Source organism: Euleptes europaea, chromosome 1 (assembly GCF_029931775.1).
Source record: "Euleptes europaea isolate rEulEur1 chromosome 1, rEulEur1.hap1, whole genome shotgun sequence".
NCBI lineage: Eukaryota > Metazoa > Chordata > Lepidosauria > Squamata > Sphaerodactylidae > Euleptes > Euleptes europaea.
In genome coordinates this window covers 93,078,699-93,099,008 of record NC_079312.1, presented here as the reverse complement: position 1 = coordinate 93,099,008, position 20,310 = coordinate 93,078,699, and the positions used below count along the sequence as shown (strand labels likewise).

General features: G+C 41.8%; 1 protein-coding gene across 1 annotated transcript in view; it reads left to right on the top strand.

Annotated features, from left to right (window-relative positions):
• Positions 1–20,310, top strand: part of DDX46 (DEAD-box helicase 46) — a 30,877-nt gene that overhangs the window by 270 nt on the left and 10,297 nt on the right. The window contains exons 2-17 of the mRNA XM_056852808.1: positions 1,487–1,519; positions 2,619–2,807; positions 4,154–4,294; positions 6,711–6,807; positions 7,573–7,738; positions 8,729–8,880; positions 9,940–10,053; positions 10,664–10,829; positions 12,194–12,314; positions 12,598–12,773; positions 14,063–14,184; positions 14,567–14,645; positions 17,392–17,474; positions 18,368–18,532; positions 19,821–19,983; positions 20,071–20,264. Coding sequence (XP_056708786.1) covers positions 1,487–1,519; positions 2,619–2,807; positions 4,154–4,294; positions 6,711–6,807; positions 7,573–7,738; positions 8,729–8,880; positions 9,940–10,053; positions 10,664–10,829; positions 12,194–12,314; positions 12,598–12,773; positions 14,063–14,184; positions 14,567–14,645; positions 17,392–17,474; positions 18,368–18,532; positions 19,821–19,983; positions 20,071–20,264 — 2,161 coding nt within the window. The remainder of the gene's footprint in view (positions 1–1,486; positions 1,520–2,618; positions 2,808–4,153; positions 4,295–6,710; positions 6,808–7,572; positions 7,739–8,728; positions 8,881–9,939; positions 10,054–10,663; positions 10,830–12,193; positions 12,315–12,597; positions 12,774–14,062; positions 14,185–14,566; positions 14,646–17,391; positions 17,475–18,367; positions 18,533–19,820; positions 19,984–20,070; positions 20,265–20,310) is intronic.

Below are 20,310 nucleotides of genomic sequence, written 5' to 3'. Positions count from 1 at the left end.
GCCGCTTTCACTCAGTTTCTCCTGGCTCTTCGGTTCCCTTTTAGGCGATTGAAATAGTCTTCCTAATTCCCCTGTGCTTTCCTGTTGTTGACTTCTTTGAATCTCGGTTTTCGACTCCATCTTTTGTCCAGGTTTGCGGGTGGGGTAACAGTGACTAATAAAATACTAATCTAGTCAGTGGGTTTTCATTCTTGTATCTCTGTGCTGCGGGTCTGTTGTAATTTATTTTTAGAAGGCGTTTTAAAAATATAATCTAGACTCGTGCTCTGTTTGGCGGATCAAGAAGGTACACAAGCAATAAAATCTACCTTCCCATTACCATGGGCTACTAAAGATAATATAAGCAGGATTTTTTGTATAGCTTCTGAGATATAGGCTCAAATGGGATTCCAAGAGCAGGGAGATACCACTGTTGCCTTGTGCTTTATGTGCTGATTTGTCACAAACATGGTACTTCTAGAAGAATATCCCCAGAGGTCAGAGTAGAGTGTAAGGAAGGAGACCATTTAAAAATAAGTGGGTGTTAAGTCTAATTTTGAGATAATTGCTATTATTTTGATCTGTGCCAGAAACCTATTGGTAATACGGGCTTTGAAGTATCGTTGTAGTACACTCATAGTGGACCAGCCATGTTCAGAAGTGAGCTGCTGTGTTTTTGTGGTAGAACCTTTGACGTACTTTTCATAGGCAGCCCTGCATGAAGCCTGTTGCAGTAGTATGAGGGAGGTAAGATCAGAAAGTTGCCTAATGAAGTTGATAACTTTATCCCCCAATAACCTCTTACCATAACAGTTTCAGGTTCTAATAAGGTCATCACTTGCCTAGAGAATCTGGAACCATTAATTTAGCCTGTGGTATGTAATATTGGTCTGATGTATGTGCACATGCTGGCATATGAATAGCTGAGGTCAGAGTACACATATCGTGTTTATCGAGAGTGGGACATACCTTGTTTCACCTTAACATACAGTGAGAGTGTCTCTACTTTCATGTATTTTAAAGTACAACAGGGCTAAAGGGCTTTCACCCATGTCATTTTGTTTAATGTACGGTATGTGTATTTTGTTCTTGAGTATTCATTCCTAGTGACAAGAAATCCCTCAGCTACTGAAACTCTGTCTCCTCTAGTATCTACGAGGTTTGCATATCAGGTGATGAAATACTGTTAGAGCAGCTGAGACAGCTAACTGTCTTGTACAGGTGAAGCCTGGCCTCAAGGCAAATGGATTCCCTATGGTTGAAAGCCAATTTCATACTACTTAAAGCACATACTCCTTGTCGGATATAGTATCTAGTTTGGGCATTGACTGTAATAGCTTGCACAGGAGATGTGGTTTCATGATAAATTGGGGGAAACCCCAGTATTGCATGCCTGGATTGTGGCCCTTTTGTTTCAGGCAGAATCAAAGTTTTCATGCAGAATCATCAGAATCTGGTCCAGTAGAAGGTACCACTTTGCTTACCCTTATTTCTCTCATTTCCTTAGATCAACAAAGCAACAGTTGTCCAAACAAAAACAGTGAGTTAATCTATTTAAAATAATAGTTTTTGATCTCACCATTTCTAAACACAAATGTGCTGTTAATGACTTCACTAGCTCCCGCCTCTTCCAGTATATCTGTGTGAGATCCAGTCACACATTCATTCACCTCTTAGAGGTGGCTCCCCCTTGTCCTGGTGTTCCCTCCCTGTTTAAGTTGAGTGCATGTGTGGTGAGAAACTGCTGGTGCCAGAGCTGACAGTTTTCTGTGATACCACAAAGCCCTCAGTTTCTCCATAATATCAGCTCCATAAAAGGTCTCCATAAGCTAGTTAGTTAGGATGAAATGTTTTTTAATAGCATCTTACTCTCTTCACCTAATTTTTTCTGTCTTTGCTGTGGTTAGCAACCTCAGCTTCATATTAGATTTATTATCTCCTTATTTTGACTTCATGAGCACTTATTTTAACTAGTCTACTTGGAGAGTTCATTGTACTCTATGTAGGGAAGAGGTAAAATAAGCTCCTCAATGAAGAATGTATTACAGCTTTGGCCTAAAAATTTTCTTGTTCCTCTCGCACACTCTCCACACCCTCCCTCTCCATTTTGAAGTGTGCTCATATGAGGCTATCCCACCATTCCACTGGGGATGAGCACAGAATGCAGCTGCAGAGGGGGCAGACTAGTTGGCCCGAGGAAGCTGCCAGGAGCTGGGTTTGTTATCTCCTGCTTGATCAATAAGCTATGGGATGTTACGCCCACAGAATTTAATGTACATAGCATATAGACTGGAAATGTTTCAGTGGATATTAATATACCATTTGTTTTGCCCTTTTGTCACTATGCCATTAAGTGCCTTAGTTGCTTTTCCCTTCTTATTGTTATGCCTCTTTGCCTTGAGCCATGCTTCATATGAAAATAAGGGGTTGCAAAAGACCAAAGTGATGTCAAATCAGCCCCTCTACCAAACCATAAGTTATACCTTAAGGCTAAAGTGTCAGTGATACCACTGAAGATCATCAAGAGCTAATCCTACAACTAGTTATACTTGGAAATTAGAATGTCCGATTCTTTTAAGAAGTGTTTATTCTTTAATTGTGCTGCATATCTTAACTGTCCTGTTAATATACTGCCACAGGCATTATCGGAAGCGCTCCTCATCACGAGGGCGCTCTGGTAGTCGTTCTAGGAGTCGTTCTCCATCTGACAAAAGAGCAAAGCGTGGAGATGATAGACGTTCTAGAAGTAGAGACAGAGATCGCAGACGTGAGAGATCACGGAGCAGGGACAAGAGGCGATCTCGGTCACGTGACAGGAAGCGTGTGAGGTAAGCCGCAATTTTTCATCGCATTTGTAAAGGAAGTTTTTACATGTTGTTAAATCAGTCTTAAACCTTATGTGTGGGATGTGTGGGAAGTAGGTCAGTGCTGTTGCTAAGAGTACCTTCTGTCAGTTACATGCTGCTCATTATGTGGCACCTTATTTAGACTCAGCAGACTGAGTCATGCTATTGTAAACTCCAGGTTGGACTACTGTCATATGTTTTGTATGGGGCTGTGTTTTAAGATGTCTCAGAAGCTTCAGTCAGTACAAATGTGGCAGCAGAATTCCTGTCCAAGGGGTTAGTCTCTTGGAACATACTACTCCTGTGCTGTGTCAATTTCAGTGGGTACATTAGCTTCCACACCCAACTCAAAAGTGCTGGTTATTAGCTTTAAAACCATTTGCCACCTAAGGTGCTGATATCTGCTGAACTGCATCTACCAGTATATTCCCAAACATCACCTGCATTTCTAAAACAGCGTTCTGTTTGTTGTGGCCTCTCTTAGCATTGTCTATACAGCAGCAGCTAGGCCACAGACTTTCTCTGTGGTAGGTTCAGTCCTCTGGATTTGCGTACCAGAGTGGGTATGGACAGCTCTATTAGCAAGATAATTCTGTTTCAGAGGGCATTTGGTGGAGTGTGAACTGTGCCTGCAGATCTGGCTGTTTGTGTGTGTTTTAATCTGTGTATTTTTAATTTTGTTAATGGACTCTTATGTTTTGGGTTCTTATAACATTGTTGTGTTGTTAGCTGCCTTGAGTCCAATGAAATAAGGTGGGATATAAATATTTTAAAGAAACAAATGAAAAGTTAAATACCTTGTGTTTTCTGGCAACCGAAATAGCCTTGATGATGCATAGGAAGTTTATTGAATAAGCGTAACCCTTTTTAGATATTGATGTTGTAGTAATTAGCTCTGATTCTTGAGTGAAGTTCAGTTTGCTCATTTAGACACATGAAGCTGCCTTATACTGAATCAGACCGTTGGTTCATCAAGGTCAGTATTGTCTACTCACACTGGCAGCGGCTTTCCAGTGGCTCAAGTGGAGGTATTTCATATCACCTACCACCTGTTTGTTTGTTTGTTTCTTTCTTTTTAAAACTGGAGATGCTGGGGATTGAACCTGGGACCTTCTGCATCCCAAGCAGATGCTCTACCACTAAGCCATGGCCCCTCCCAGAAAGTTACTAAAGATATTGTTCTCACAACTTGTAGCCATTCAGAAACTGGTGTTACATTCTTCAAAAGGAGGAGTTGGTTATTGAAATACACATTTCTGCTGTCTTTCTGACAAACGATGCCTTTTCAAACTAGATACTACTTAAAACTCTCTTCTGCATTTTGGTAGGCGTTCAAGAAGTAGAGAGAGGGAACGGAGTAGAGAGAGGAGACGATCACGGAGTAGAGAGAGAAGAAGATCCAGAAGTCGCAGCAGAGGAAGGCGATCCCGATCTTCCAGCCCTGGCAAGAATAAAAAAGTAGAAAACAGGTAACTTACTTCTATGTAGCATTTTATCCAATTGTACCATTAAAATAACTATATATGTAGCCAGGACAAAGAAGAAAGTGAACACGTTATTTTGAAAGATACGGATAATTTTAAATTAATTGTAAATGACCATGAATTAGATGTGCTTCCAGACAGAGAGAGTCCAGCATTAGAAAGTGTTCAGTGCTTAAGAGCATCTGCTGTTTTCAGATAAGGAGCAGCACAGCACAAGTTTGGGAGAAGTCGAGAGGGAACTTGTATTGGAGGAATTTGTGCAGATGGAGAGGCCAAAAAGTAGATTGAACAATAAAGCAGGAAATGATGTGAAATAACCCACAGCACAGAAAGGAACAGTTAAACAGTCTTTAAGCACTGAGGAAATGTTTGCATTTCTCCTCTTTGTATGCTTATACCAAGAAGTATATGTGTGCCCTTCATACATAAATCCTTTTTTTTTGGCCCGGTTAGTTCAGCATTTAGTTCCTCAGATAATCTTGTTTATAACCAGTTTGAGAAATGTTTTGTAATAGCTGTCTTTCATGCCTTTGTCCTGCTCCTCCTCTACTTCTGTGGATGCCCCCCCCCCTTAATTTTAAGCTCATAGTGTTTGCCCTGACATATCTATCCATTTATTTACCTCAGGAGCTTCATTTCTTCATTTTCCCTCTTACCCTAAGCCCTTTGCCCCACATCTCTCTTCAGTTAGCTCACTAATTGTGGAGGGGGAGAGAATGCACAAGACACTTCAAAGGGGTAGGAGGAGATAATTTACAGCAGAGTTCCACAACGTGGCACCTGTGGGCACCATTGTGCCTGCCATTACATTCTCTGGTGCCTGCTGAGCTTTACAGAAAGTTGGTGGGGACATGGTAAATTAGGGCTTTTTGTTGGTTGACGTCATTCAAATGAAAGAGCCTTCCACTGCAATAGCAGCCACAGCTGCTATATGATCAGGTGCACTGGTAAGCGTCTGTGTTCCCTTAGTGTGGGATTCCGTTTCCCCTTTCTCCACCCCTCCCTCCCCCCTTCTGCAATTCTTTTGCAAAACAAGGATGAGGTATTATGTTTGGCTTTGACTCCTGTAGCAGCCATTTTAGGTTTGGCTGCACTTTCTGCATCAGCCATTTTAGTCATCAGCCATCCCCTCTCAAAATTCCAAAGCTGCCTGCAGGCTCAAAGTTTGGGGACCCCAATCTATGGGTTATGATGGACACTGGTACAGAGTAATGGTGCCTGAATAGAACAGTGACTTCTGTACCAACAATAACATGACTCTTCTATGAGAAGGAGACTTCATCATTAGCAACAGAGTCATAAGATCCTCTTTGTTCTACAGGTCAGAGTTCTAAAATTTAAAATCAGATGTGTGGAATGAGAAATACTAGCAAGCATGAAATTAGGTTATTCATTTAAAATATGTAAACCGTATCTGCAGTCTATAGCAGCTTTGTTCAAAGAAACAAAAATCACGTTTTAAAACTTCAGTGACACAAATTCTGTCTCAAGATAAGCGTATGGTTTCTGTTAAAATAGTTCAGTGGGCTCTAAAGAGAACTTAATAAGATTTTACCAACCAGAAATGATTTGTACATTTATTGCCTTGGGTTAACACATGTTTCGATTGGATTTGTCCTTTTTGTGGTAGAAGAGGTGGGAATAATAAAAAATCCATAATAAACATGATAAATGGTGTTCATATTGAAGCCAAGTGTGTCAAATTCTGAGGGAAAGATTTTTTTAAAAAATCAGCCAGCAGTGATTCCTTAGAGATCACTAACACTTCCAAGGCAAGTGCTAAATCACTTAGCAAAACTAGCATTCGTTTTTTTTAGTTGATTTGCACATGTTGCGGCCTTCAAGGAGGTGTAAAATAAACATTAGAACCCTTAGAGTATTGACCCTTAAGTATTCTGGAAATGAAATTTGCAACTGGCAAAAAAGTGTAGGAATGAGTATATTCCCAATGGTTGTATATAAAATTGATGCACTTGATAAGAGATTAAGGCTAGAATCAAAGGTTTATGTCCCTGCAATGGAGTGCAGCTCACTTTCCCTTCCTGCTCCTGTCACGTGGAATGCCATTTGAGGCGATATCAAGAGGCTGTAGTAGGAAAGAATGCAGTACACACACTGACATTTATATTCTGATTTAAGGCTGCAGTGTTGTGTATACTTACTTAGGAGTAAGTCTCACTAAATTCATAGCATCTGAACACATAGTATATACACAACATCCTATGCAGGGTACAGTGTATCTGAAACCTTTGATATCGGTATGATTTGCATGTGATGAGTTCTTTCAGGCAGATACGTCATTGTGCCATCTCACCGTTTCTGTTCTTTACCCATACCGCTTCTCGGCGGGGGGACCGAAGTGCCCTTCAGTTAAATGCAGTTCTTGAAATTGTCTTTTCAGATCACGATCTAAAGAAAAGGTAGAAGGGGTAGAAGTTACCAAGGAGAAGAAAAAAGAGAAAGAAGACAAAGAAGAAGAAAAGGATAAAGATGTTAGCGTATGTACAGTGGCAGTTATAAAGCAAACTGTTCTAATAACCATTCTGTTTTTCCAACTTCATGGTGTTTTTGAAATCTGGGAAGAGCCTTGTTAGTTTCCATATTGGACATAGCGCAAACATCTTTCTGTTTATTTGTTTTCCTATTGAAAAAATGATATTAAACACGATTGATTAACACAGGACTTCATAACAAGTAGGAGGCAAACTGTAGGTGGGATGTGACCACAGTCTGATGCTGTGACCACTTCTTTTGGAATTACTGTCGTCCAGCTGTGGGATTGTAATTTGTTTGCTTCTTGTTGTCTTCCACACCATGTATTTTTTTCTGTCCTGTATAATGGAATAACTGTCAAGTATGCCCAGATGGTACTTTAGCGTACATTCATTTGATTGGTATATCATCAGCAAACCCCAAGCAAGCAATAATCATCCAGAGCTCTTAATATAGTTGCTCCCAGTGAACAGCTCACATAACCTACACAAGAGTTTCCATCTGTGATGGTTTGTTGTGAAGTGTCATCAGTTTTTTGCAGTACCTGGTAGGCCATTCTGTTCTTTGGCTTTCAGGTTGTAGGGAGTTCAGTACGGCTTTGAAATTGCACTGAAAGTAAATGGTAACCGTATTTTGGTGTACCATGGTTTATTTGCCATGTCTTGGTTTTGCATATCTCCTCTTACTGATTTCTCTGGGGTTGGAATTTTATTTAAATTGACTGGACAATGATAAGTAACTTTTCCTTTGATTGCTTTTTTTCTTTAAAGAATTTTGATCAGAACAAACTGGAAGAGGAAATGAGAAAACGAAAAGAGAGAGTGGAGAAATGGAGAGAAGAACAACGCAAGAAAGCAATGGAAAATATAGGAGAATTGAAAAAAGAAATTGAAGAAATGAAGCAAGGAAAGAAATGGAGCTTAGAAGATGATGATGGTATTACTTTTTATATAACTTATTTGAGGAAGAATAAGCTTTGTGTAGCTGTTGAACATGGCCTAAAAAAAAAGTGCAAGATCACATTTACTGGGCCTGCCCAACCATAACTGAATTTTGGTGAGATGTGAGGATCAGGATGACTTTGCTGTGGGAAATTCTTGGACGTATTCCAAAAGTCTCTTCCTAAAATATGCGTCTGCAGTATGGAATGTGACAAATTCAGTAAGGATGGTTCTGGAAGGCTTATAATGTGACTGAAAAAGCTTGTCCTGTGCAATTGGAAATTCAAAGTGGTTCCAGAAAGACTGAACTGAGTAGGAGACCTTCTTGGACCTGGTGACTAGAGAGATAGTAGCATACAGGGGGGACAGCTGATGAGTTCTAAAAAAGGGAGAGTTTTTCATTATGGTTTAGTGGATGGTTCAGGTGGCTTACTCTCACGGCATGATTTGTGATAAAAGTGGGAGAGAGAATGGCAACTTGTTCAGCAAGTTTCATGTTTGGGGTTATTATTTTAGTGAGTGAATATGAGTATAAATGTATAACAATATTTAAGAGAGCTTCTAAATTCAGTTAATCAGGTCTTGCAGAGGAAGATCAGGGTATCTTGTTTATGCAGAAGGTCCTCTTCTGCTTCTCTTAAGTTCAGCATGCAAAATGTCTCAGCTATATCTATGAAAATATGTGTTTCTATAATGTGTGTGTGTAAAGTGCCGTCAAGTCGCAGCCGACTTATGGCGACCCCTTTTGGGGTTTTCATGGCAAGAGACTAACAGAGGTGGTTTGCCAGTGTCTTTTTCTGCACAGCAACCCTGGTATTCCTTGGTGGTCTCCCATCCAAATACTAAGCAGGGCTGACCCTGCTTAGCTTCTGAGATCTGACGAGATCAGGCTAGCCTGGGCCATCCAGGTCAGGGCATTTCTATAATAAAGGTAAAGGTCCCCTGTGCAAGCACCGTTGTATTAAAACCCCTCTCTTTGTATTAGATGATGATGAGGAAACTGCAGAAGGGGAGAAGGAAGGTAACGAGATTGAAGATGAAGAATTGGATCCATTAGATGCATACATGGAAGAAGTTAAGGAGGAGGTCAAGAAATTTAATATGAGGAGTGTCAAAGGTGGAGGCGGAAGTGAAAAAGTATGTTTCTTTTGTTCAGTATTTTCTGAGTTGTAGATGTTATATCCTACCATTTTAGCAACAGTATATGAAGCAAGGATAGAAAAGGATTAGCTGAATGTACCGTATATACCCATGTATAAGCCGACCCGCGTATAAGCCGAGGTGCCTAATTTCTCCCCAAAAATGGGGAAAAATTAGGCACCCGCGTATAAGCCGAGGGTCGGCTTATAACCCCCCCCCCCCGCAGGCTTACCTTACAGGGCTCTCCAGCGGCGAGGGTCCAGTGGCGGCGCGGCCCGGGGCAGCCTTCCTGCAATTGCAGGAGGCTGCCCAAGGCCGCTCCCGGCGGGGAGAAACGGCGGGGCGGCGCGGGGGGGGGGGTGGGGCAGCCTTCCTGCAATTGCAGGAGGCTGCCCCAGCCCTCTCCCGGCGGGGAGAAACGGTGGTAGGGGCGGGGCAGCCTTCCTGCAATTGCAGGAGGCTGCCCCAGCCCTCTCCCGGCGGGGAGAAACGGCGGCGCGGGGGAGGGGGCGGGGCAGCCTTCCTGCAATTGCAGGAGGCGGCCCCAGCCCTCTCCCGGCGGGGAGAAACGGCGGGGGGCGGGGGGCGGGGCAGCCTTCCTGCAATGGCAGGAGGCTGCCCCAGCCCTCTCCCGGCGGGGAGAAACGGCGGTGCGGCGCGGGGGGGGGGGGCGGGGCAGCCTTCCTGCAATTGCAGGAGGCTGCCCCAGCCCTCTCCCGGCGGCAGGAAGCGGCACGGCGCGGCGGTAAGTTTCCCCCCTTCCCCCCTCCTCTTTCCTTCCTCCCCCGTATTGACCCGCGTATAAGCCGAGGCCGGCTTTTTCAGCCCATTTTTTGGGCTGAAAAAACTCGGCTTATACGCGAGTATATACGGTATAATGCTGAGTATTAAAGTCTATTATAAATAGGCCTGTTTCAGAATTCTATTTGAATATGTGCTATTAAAATTAAGTTATATAGTTATTTAGAAGAGTGATTGATATTGTTGGTTAGTTTTGTATAAGATGCTTTTGAGTTCTGTAAACTGTTTTTTACAGTTGTGACCTTTTGTTTTTAGAAAACTGGGCCAACAGTTACTAAAGTTGTTACTGTGGTTAAAACCAAAAAAGCATCTCCAGAGACAGAAAAGAAAAAAGGAGAGCTCATGGTGAACGACCAAGATGCAATGGAGGTAATGAAGTGGGTCTTCATTTGGTAAAACGAGGCATTTGGGATAATATTTTTTTTACCATAATACAGTCTCATTTAGTTCCATGGGCCAGACTGTGCTTGGCTGTCTATATTCTTGAAGTCATGCAAATTAAGCATGGTTCATATGTATATATTTGTATGCTATGTTTCATTTAAAATGCATTATTGTCAAATTTGTAACGGGGGAGGGGGGGGAGGAAGGGTGATGGATATTAGTGCCGGCTGCCAGCACAGTGAGGATGTCAGAGAACAGCATTTGTGGAAGGTGGAGTTGATTCTTAGGCAACAAAAGCCCTACTGCCTAACCACTGAAAATATTTCTCAACCATCCCTTGCTGGAATGGCTGCTGTACTGCATTCTGCGTGAATAGATACTGGCCTAATTATATCCTTGTTAGAAAGATCTCCAGAAAACATATGTAAGTGAATGGACAAATGTATTAAAGTGAGTGGTAAAGCCAGTAAGTATGTATATTTGGAGAGATCTTCAGAGCAAGAAGGAATTAAGTAAAGTAATAACAGTGATGAAGTGATAAAAAACAAACTCTGCCGATGCTGTTTGTTTAGCTTTTGATTTTACTACTCAACAGTATTCCTCTGAAGAGGAGGAAGTTGACCTTCAGACTGCACTAACAGGCTATCAGACGAAACACAGGAAACTGCTGGAACCAGTTGATCACGGAAAGATTGAATATGAGCCCTACAGGAAAAACTTCTATGTTGAAGTTCCAGAGCTAGCTAAAATGACTCAAGAAGGTAATTAACTCAAAAAAGCAACTCTTAAATATGGTTGGTTGCCTAATCCAAAGTGTGATCATGAGGTGCTTGTGGAAGCTGATATTTGCCCGTGTTCTCCCTCACCAGCAGTTCCATTTGATCAGTGAAAACCTGATGTCAGCAGATCTGCATGGAGAAAAAGCCAAGCAGGACAGGGAGCTGCAACATAGAGACTTAAGTGGGCGAAATTACCCCTTCTCTTGCCAGTAGTGCTGATTCAGGAAGATTATTGACATAAGTAGCAGAGAGGGGTAGTTTCTCCTGCTGCAGTCTTGGGTCCTGCATTTTTCTTTTCCCCATGCAGGTCCCCTTACTCCTTGCATCATTATTTTTTACAGGTGAAAAGGGGCTACTGGGAGATTGTGGAGCGCACAGGCAAGATTAGTCTATAAGCCCCTTTTAATTGAACTTCATAGGATCTTCATGGGATGGGATCCATGTAGTCTTGATGAGTTATAATTCCGTCTTTCAATTAATGCAACTTCTGCTTCACTGGAGAGCACTCTAGAGGGGGCCCCTGACTTTGGGGGATAGATTTTTTGCAGTGGTGGGAAACTGTACACATGAACAAATGAAGCTGCCTTATACTGAATCAGACCCTTGGTCCATTGAAGTCAGTATTGTCTACACAGACCAGCAGTGGCTCTCCAGGGTCTCAGGTAGAGGTCTTTCACATCGCCTACTTGCCTAGTTCCTTTAACTGGAGATGCCGTGGAAATGAACCTGGGACCATCTGCATGTCAAGCAGATGCTCTACAAACTGAGCCACAGTCCCTCCCCTGTAGCAGAAGGGAAGGGAGTCTTGAGAAGTGGATGCCTGGTTCCAGATCCATCTGAGGACACCTGCCCTCCTCTTAGCTTCCTGTTGCAATTGCTGTGGCCATTGGAGAAGAGGCAACAGGCAGGCATCTGGTCCATTGTGCCTGGCTCCAACTGAGAACTCTCTTCCTGTGCCGAATTTTTGTATTATATTTCAGTTGGTGTTTTATGTAGACATTCCCCATGCAGGGCTCACGCTTTTGACTTTTCAGAAACTGGTAATGTTAATTTGTTCTGTTGTTAGCTGTGGGAAGGGATGAGGGATTATGCCGAAGAGTGAACACTCCTGGATACTGGAGGTCCTGCATTTCCTCATTTGATGCCTTAAGATTTCATTAGTAACTTACCAGTCATTTTCACAGTTGTTTCATTTTAAGGGCAAGAATCTGATGTTGTGGGAAGCTGCCTTCCATTAGGACAAAGAAAAAGACATTGGTAGTGCTTTCTGATGTCTTTTCTCATGTTACATGGAGGCATTAACGAATGTAGAAAAATGGTTATTCTACTTGCTTTGTGTTTTGTAGAGGTGAATGCATATCGGCTGGAAATGGAAGGAATTACTGTCAAGGGTAAAGGATGTCCAAAGCCAATCAAAACTTGGGTGCAATGTGGCATTTCTATGAAAATACTGAATTCCCTGAAAAAGTAAGTGAGAAATATAATGTGTAGTAACTGTGTCTTATGACTGTTTCTGGACATGGTACTTGTTGTTTGCAGCTACTTTGCAGATCTCTGTACAAGAAATTACCTTAGAATTATCATGCTTGTGAAGGATTACTGGGTAATTCTAGGAAAATAAATCAAAAACACAGCATTACATTTGTATAATACATTAACATATGATACCTAATAATTAATCTTAAAATTATATTAATAGTATGAATACTTTTCAACATCAATGTGATATATATTTGTTTCTCCCTTTAAGGCATGGCTATGAAAAGCCTACCCCCATCCAGGCTCAAGCTATACCTGCAATTATGAATGGACGTGATTTAATTGGCATTGCAAAAACAGGAAGTGGGAAGACTATTGCTTTTCTGTTGCCCATGTACAGGCACATTATGGATCAGAGGTCATTAGAGGAAGGAGAAGGTCCAATAGGTACTAATGACTTGATTATGACATTCTTCTGCGAACCATGTTGTTAGAGTGTGTAGGCTAACTATTAGTGAGTCAAGTCTGAACAGGAAATGGACTAGTTTGGCTCTCGCCTCTTATGGTAGCAAATCCCATTCAGTGCAGTACATTTCATTTGTTTGTTTAAAAGTCTCTGAACACCATCTTTGGGCTAAGGTAAGACCTCAGGTGACCAACAAGGAGAGGACTTTACACAACAATTAAACCAGCATAATGGTTTGTACTGGTCAACAAAATGCCATCAGCAAAATCACCAGGCCGATTTTCCTGGGGAGGGAGCACTGTAATTTTGGTGGCACTGTTGAAACGATCCTGTGTCATGTGACCTACCCAGCCACCATCACATGGAGAAGGGCCTCAGAAGCAGACCTTATTATGCAGGAAGACTCCTAGAGGAGAGTAGACCTTTAAGTTTCCTGGTTCCTGAGCATTTAGGGCTCAAAACCAGCACTTTAAATTGTGTTTGGTAAAAATGACATTGAGAATGTTATGTTGTTCCTCTCTGGCCCCAGTTAGTGATTGGGCTGCTGCATTCTGCACCAGTTGTAGCTTGTGGGCTTCTACAGTATTCACTTCTGTCATAACTAAGGTATGAATGACTGTGGCTACGTCACAGTGTGGTGTAGTGGTTAAAAGCGGTGGTTTAGAGCAGTGAACTCTGATCTGGAGAACCAGGTTTGATTTCCCCCTCCACATGAGTGGCAGATGCTAATCTGGTGAACTGGATTTGTTTCCCCACTCCTCCACATGAAGCCAGCTGGGTGACCTTGGGCTAGTCACAGCTCTCTTAAAGGTCTTTCAGCCCCACCTCCCTCACAGGGTGTCTGTTGTGGGGAAGGGAAGGGAAGGTGATTGTAAGCCGGTTTGATTCTCTCTCAAGTGGTAGAGAAAGTTGGCATATAAAAATCGACTCTTCTTCTTCTCTTTGAATTATATTTGGTCTTTGGGGAAAATGCCAGAGTTTTAGCTGTGTTCTGTGGGTGCACACTGACCACCATTTTTATATTGCATTTCTTGTGCGCTTCATTGTCCTTTTGTTATACGTGAAGCTGCCTTGCACTGAGCCAGACCATTGGTCACTCAAAGTCAACTCTGACTGCCTGTGGCTCTCCAGGATCTTAGGAAGGGGTCTTTCACATCCCCTACTACCTGATCCATTTAACTAGAGATGCTGGGGTTTGAACCTGGGACCCTCTGCATGGAAAGCAAATGATGATTTTTATTATTACAACCCTAATCTTTGTTCTGTTCAGCTGTCATCATGACTCCTACTCGAGAGCTGGCTTTACAGATTACAAAGGAGTGCAAGAAGTTCTCAAAGCCACTCGGGCTTCGAGTTGTGTGTGTATATGGAGGAACAGGAATAAGTGAACAGGTGTGTACAAAATTCCCGTCTTAAATTTTGTTGTTTAACCCATGCAGACTTCGGAATTTGTATAAGACAGTTTTACCTAATTTCATATTTGCATCAGTCCATGCAAAAGTGAGGTATGCAAAGGCTACTCAGTACGACCTTCTGCTGCAAGGCAGGATGAGCCATCCACGGGTTAATCTACACTCTCAAGATCGCAATGTGCTATAAACAATAACTTGTGCACTTTAGTAAGGTGTCTGCATAGCGTTATAGGTGACTCAAATGAGCCAAGCCACATGATTCAGGGAAATATAAGCTCCAAACTGAGATTTTATGTTTACAACTTGGCAGTTTTTATGCTAAAATAAATACTTTAAATATCTTTTGCTTATTTTTCAACTAGATTGCTGAACTTAAAAGAGGTGCTGAAATAATTGTTTGCACACCTGGCCGGATGATTGACATGTTAGCAGCTAATAACGGTAAGAACAGACTTTTTCAGTTAATGATATTCTTATTTGTTAGTAATGTTCAGAATTTTTCTCTTTATTTGTTTTGAGACTTTGTAGTGGTTGAAGCTGTGATATCTAATATGGTATATGTAGCCATAAAATGGTTCTTTTCCGTGCCTTTTGGAAGGATCTTAAGAGTTCTTTGAAGGACAGAAAGGGATCAACTATTGAAAAATGTTTAAGTCTAAATAAATGCATTTTATATTTCATCTTCAAAATTGGCATACTTTAGGTTAAGTATTCCTGTCATTTATTTTTAAGTAATGCTGCCTGCCTGCAGCTTGCTAGAATTAATGCAGTTAAACAATTCACATTTGTCTTAAGATTGCAAATAAAGACCTGAAACTTATTATATAAAAAACTAAGTCTTCTTATTTGATGCAAATGAATAAACTGAACTGAGATATTGCAGCTTTAAAATACTTTTTACTCTAATACTGCTTGCTTGTCAGATTGTTTGACTATTTGTTTAAATGTTGTGCTTCAAAACATCTACTAAACTGTTGACATTTGACTTCTGTGAGAAAAGTCTCTTCAAGAATTATAGAACTGTGCTTCCAAGTCTAAGCCATCAAAGGTAGGTGGATCAATACTGTTTGCAAGTAATTCATACTTTTAAGAGATGTTATGAAAATGTTGCCGGGTTGAGGATTAAGATGTTGACGTACTACTTACATATGTGAAAATGAAAAATCTGTTTTATTAATATCCTGTAATTACACCCTATAAAATGTCATGCGAAGACCGCCTTTACTGTTCCAGCTTTTTAAAAGGTCTTCCCCTTGCTTGAAAATAACTGTTGCTACAGTAGGGTCTAACCAAGCCAATCGAACACTCTTCCATTCAATATCCAGCAGTAGCTGGGGTGAATTTCAAACTTAGATATTTTTTAGGTGAGAATAGAGGTTATTTAATAAATATGCACTGGTGCCTTACCGCACGTTCCTGAGGTTTTTGGCCGAAACCTCTTAGGAGGCGGCGTAACCTCGCCGCCAGTGTAAGTGCGTGTAATCATGGATTTACATGCACTTATGCTGGCGGCGAGGCCAGTCCCGCTGGTGGCTGAGCACCGCGGGACTGCTCCTTGCCCCTCCGCCGGCGCGGCCTCTCTCTGGCGCAGGCCAGCAAGCCGGGGGGGGAGGAGCCGCCGGTTTGGCCCGGTACGCCAGCGCTGGGAACGGCTGTGCAGCCTTGCTGTTCCCTATGGGGCGAAAGGCCCCGGTTAAACAGAAAAAAGCCATGAAACGGCTTTTTGTTTAACGGCGTACGCGAAACAGCTTAGCAGGTGCAGCTGCTCCTCTTCCCCGCTGTTTCCGTACGCCGTCAGCTCAGGAATGGGCTGATAGAGAATCAGTGCAAAATTAGAGCATCGTCTTGAAAGGGAATCTGTGGCAGTCACTCCCCTGCTTCATTGGGCTGGAGTGTTCTGCTGAACTTTTGTAATGCTTTTGCTGAGATTCAGAGAGGTGGGAAGGGCTTGTTTTGGTCCTGTCTACTTGGTTTTCATTAAGAACAATCTAAGCAACCATCCAAGCGTTTGGAAAACTTCCCTGAGCCCTGTTTTTAAGGTATTAGGTTTTCAGAATTCTTTTTTTGAACATTCAAGCTTTGGTGTTAAATCCTCAGGCTGCTGTCTCCTCATTCCAAATGACATGGTCTTAGATCCAAAGAATCTGGACGCAACTGGGAAGTACTTACAGGTATTTGGGGAGAAAGGGTCCATCACGCTGGAAGGTCTCTTTTACCTCCAGAGCAGCTTTTCAGGGAACGTGAGGAACTGTAGGAGGAGGGAAAAATCAGTATTTTCCAGCAACCCCAACAGCATTCAGGGAAGCGTTTTCTGCTTAAACATACACATCTTTGGATCCAAGTCATGGTCTAGGCTGAGTTACACTGCATTCACATAGTATTCAAGTTACCCTGAAAGCAAAACCCTTGTATGCATCTCTGTGGGTAAATCCCTTATTTAAGATAACTGGGCTTATGCATAATAAATAATTTATCACTGTGGCTGAGTGATTCTTGATTTTTCGAGTTCAAATTTGAGCAGAGTTAGACCCTTCTAAGCCCATTGACTTCAGTGGTCTTTAGAAGAGTGTGACTATGCTTAGGTTTGCGCTGTAATTGTCTTACCACGTTTTAACCTGAGTGTATAGATGTGGAAAGTTTTGCTTATACAATTCTATATATACTACTCAGTAATTATGTAGAACTAAGTGTGACTGAATCAGTGGAAAAATCTCTCCTTGCTTTGAGTGTGGTTAGATTTTTTCACCCCTGATAAATATTTCACATTGTAATCTATGTGGGGAGTTTCTAAGGCCTCTTCAGTTAGCACTTGAACTTTGCCTTCCACACATGCGCTGTAATCTCTAATATGTTTTTTCCTAGGTGACACTGTCAGATAATGGCTGATGTGGCTCGTTGCTTCACCTCAGTCTTAGTTTTATGATGTGTTTTGGTGAGGGCTGTTTTCTGAATTTTACAGGTTCTTCTTCCCCTGTGCTGGTATGCAAGAGAGGAGTTTGACAAAGTAATAATTGCCTAATTGTTACTGGAAGAGAGAGGGAACTTAGTGAACTGTTTCCCCCCCTAAATTAAATATTATTTTGACGTTAGTCTTAATCTGTACCATTTTTAATTAATATTTGCAACTGAGAAAAACCGGCTTTAGATTGATTCCGTATCCCTTTGTGTTTCTCTCTCCTTTCCATAGGTCGAGTGACAAATCTTCGGAGAGTGACGTATGTTGTCCTTGATGAAGCTGACAGAATGTTCGACATGGGCTTTGAGCCTCAGGTGAGATCTGGAAATACTATGGAGTGCTCAATCCTGAAAAGGAATAACAAAGAAAATCTGGTTGCGGTCAGGGGTGGTACTAAAAGAAACAGATTAAAGCAGCCTTGCTACAAAGCAGGATGGATGCAGTATTGTAAATCTGATAATGCAACACGTTGGCTGCTTAGATAGTTCTGTGCTGTGGAATTAGTCTAGGAATAGTTAACTGTGTGGTCCTATCTCACCCCATTGCCTTGTTTGCAGCATTCTTTTTAAACCTACTAATTTTCACTGCACCCATAATGACTCGCATAGAGTTTATAATAATGTAGGAGGTATAGGCATTGGAGGAAGATAAAGTGGCATAGGCATTGGAGGAGAAAGGCCCACTGTTTGCTATTTCAGATTGCCATGAAGGAACAGGTTCTTGACAATACTCAGATGACTCTCTCATTATCATGGCCTTGAAGGCACATGGTGCAACAGCTTTCCCGAAGCTAAGGAAGGGTGTGAGTAGTCAGTGCATAGACAGAAGACTTCCCTGGAACCTTGTGAATGCCACCTGGAGTTTTTTCTGTTGGGGTGAAATAAATCATCAGGATGTGTAATAGTTATAAATAAGAACATGCAATGGCACGGTCAGGTCTGTGCTGCTTCTTGCTCCCCAGTTAACTAAGAAATGAAAACCAAGGCATCCATGCAAGGGTTTACATGTGTACTATACAGTGAGAGCACTAGAGGGCATTAGCTCTCCAGAATAGTAGCATGCATACCAAAGCAGTTGACCACCCCCTGCCTAAGAGCAGATGCTACTGAAGCATTTCTCTTGTAGAATATATATAGACTGGATTTTAAAATGTGAATAATTTGATGTGGGGATTTTGATGGTAATTTCAGCTTTATTCTTAAAACAGGTAATGCGCATTGTCGACAATATAAGGCCTGATCGCCAGACTGTTATGTTCTCTGCTACTTTTCCTAGAGCTATGGAGGCTTTAGCTCGTCGAATATTAAACAAGCCAATTGAGGTCCAGGTTGGTGGCAGGAGCGTTGTCTGTTCTGATGTAGAACAGCAAGTGGTAAGTTGCAGACTTCTCCCTTGTACCTCCTGCTTTTATACTAGCGGATAGTATTTTTCTCCTCTAGACTGTTTGCAGAAATGGAATCCTGAAGTTTGCGTACTTTAAAACTTAATGTCTCAGTACTTAGAAAATTTCCATTATCTTTAAGAATAAAAGATTTTTTTAAAATCTTGAACTTCAGAAAAGCAAATACAGTGACTTCAATTCTGCAGCTTCATCCTGCTAAACTGAGAAGCCTTGCTTTGGCAAAAAGAGTGTCTGTTCAGATATTTATACTCGCTTTTCTCCCCAGTGGGGACCCGAAGAAGCTTGCAACATCATTCTCCTCTCCTTCATTTTATCTTCACAACCCTGTGAGACACTTTAGGCTGAGAAACAGTGGCGGACCCAAGAGTTGGGATTCAGACCTGGGTCTCCAGGATCCTAGCCTAACACTCCACCACCAACTATACTGTGCTGGATGCAGTGCAAAACTTCTTGTGTATTTTAAAAAAAAAGGCTAGAAACAGAAAAGCTCTGTTTCTCCAATTGCGAAGGTTTCTGCCAGCAGAAGAGGCTCCTTATACTTGTAGGAAACCATAAGGGCACTGCAGTCATTAGAGATCAAGCTAGCTGTTGTTTCCTGTTCCTCTGCCCAGGGCTGTCTGTTCTTCCAATGCCAGAATCTGGGCTTTCTTGATTAATATCACCCATTTAGGGGAGTAGGTTACTGGAAGAGATAAGGAAGGATTCCTCCTTATAGATGTTTGGAAAGAGGAAATGTTCTCTAGGCCTTTTAATTGATGTTTTGAGTTTTCTTGTGTTGCTTCCTTGAGTATGTTAGTTGGAATGGATTTCTTCTTACTGTTGTGATAGAATATATGGCTGTATCATGTTGATGGCTGCCGTTAGTCCTTGGGGGTGGGGGCGATAGGATATACATTTGGTGATTATAAAGTCATCTGAGAAAGAATTCCAGATCGCTTATGCCTTGGTTGATAGCTTCTTGATTTCTCTGACCTCACAATCCAACCCCCCAAACACGCACCTAAATTAGTGAAAAGAAGCAAAAAGAAAGTAAGGGTAGGGGGTGATCTTGCTTATCAACTGGATAAGCAGCCAGATGCAATATCAAGTAATAGATATTGCACTTCAGAAACTAAGCCAAAATTCATAGGATTGGGATGCTTAAACATAAATGCCAAAATGCTTGGATTTAATTGATTTTTATTTCAAACGGAGTTATTGATGTTTATGGCCAATCTAATTGACGACTAGTTAAAGCAGTTATGTGTTGCTATTTTAGATTGTCATAGAGGAAGAGAACAAGTTCTTGAAGCTGCTTGAACTCCTGGGACATTATCAGGAAAAAGGAGCCGTCATCATATTTGTAGATAAGCAAGAACATGCTGATGGATTGCTGAAAGACTTAATGAGAGCCTCTTATCCCTGCCTGTCACTTCACGGAGGTAGCGTACTGTTCAGGCCTCTTAGCCGATTAACTAGAATAATAGCGAGCACTGTTCCTCAAAATCGGTGTTGTCTGTTGTCTTCAGGTATTGATCAGTATGATAGAGACAGCATAATCAATGATTTTAAGAGCGGAGTATGCAAACTTCTTGTGGCCACATCTGTAGCAGCCCGAGGCCTTGATGTGAAACACCTCATGCTTGTAGTCAACTACAGTTGTCCCAACCATTATGAGGATTACGTACACAGGGCAGGCAGAACTGGACGAGCAGGCAACAAAGTAGGTAGCATTTTTCTTACTTGCTCAAAGCTGTAGTCTGATTATG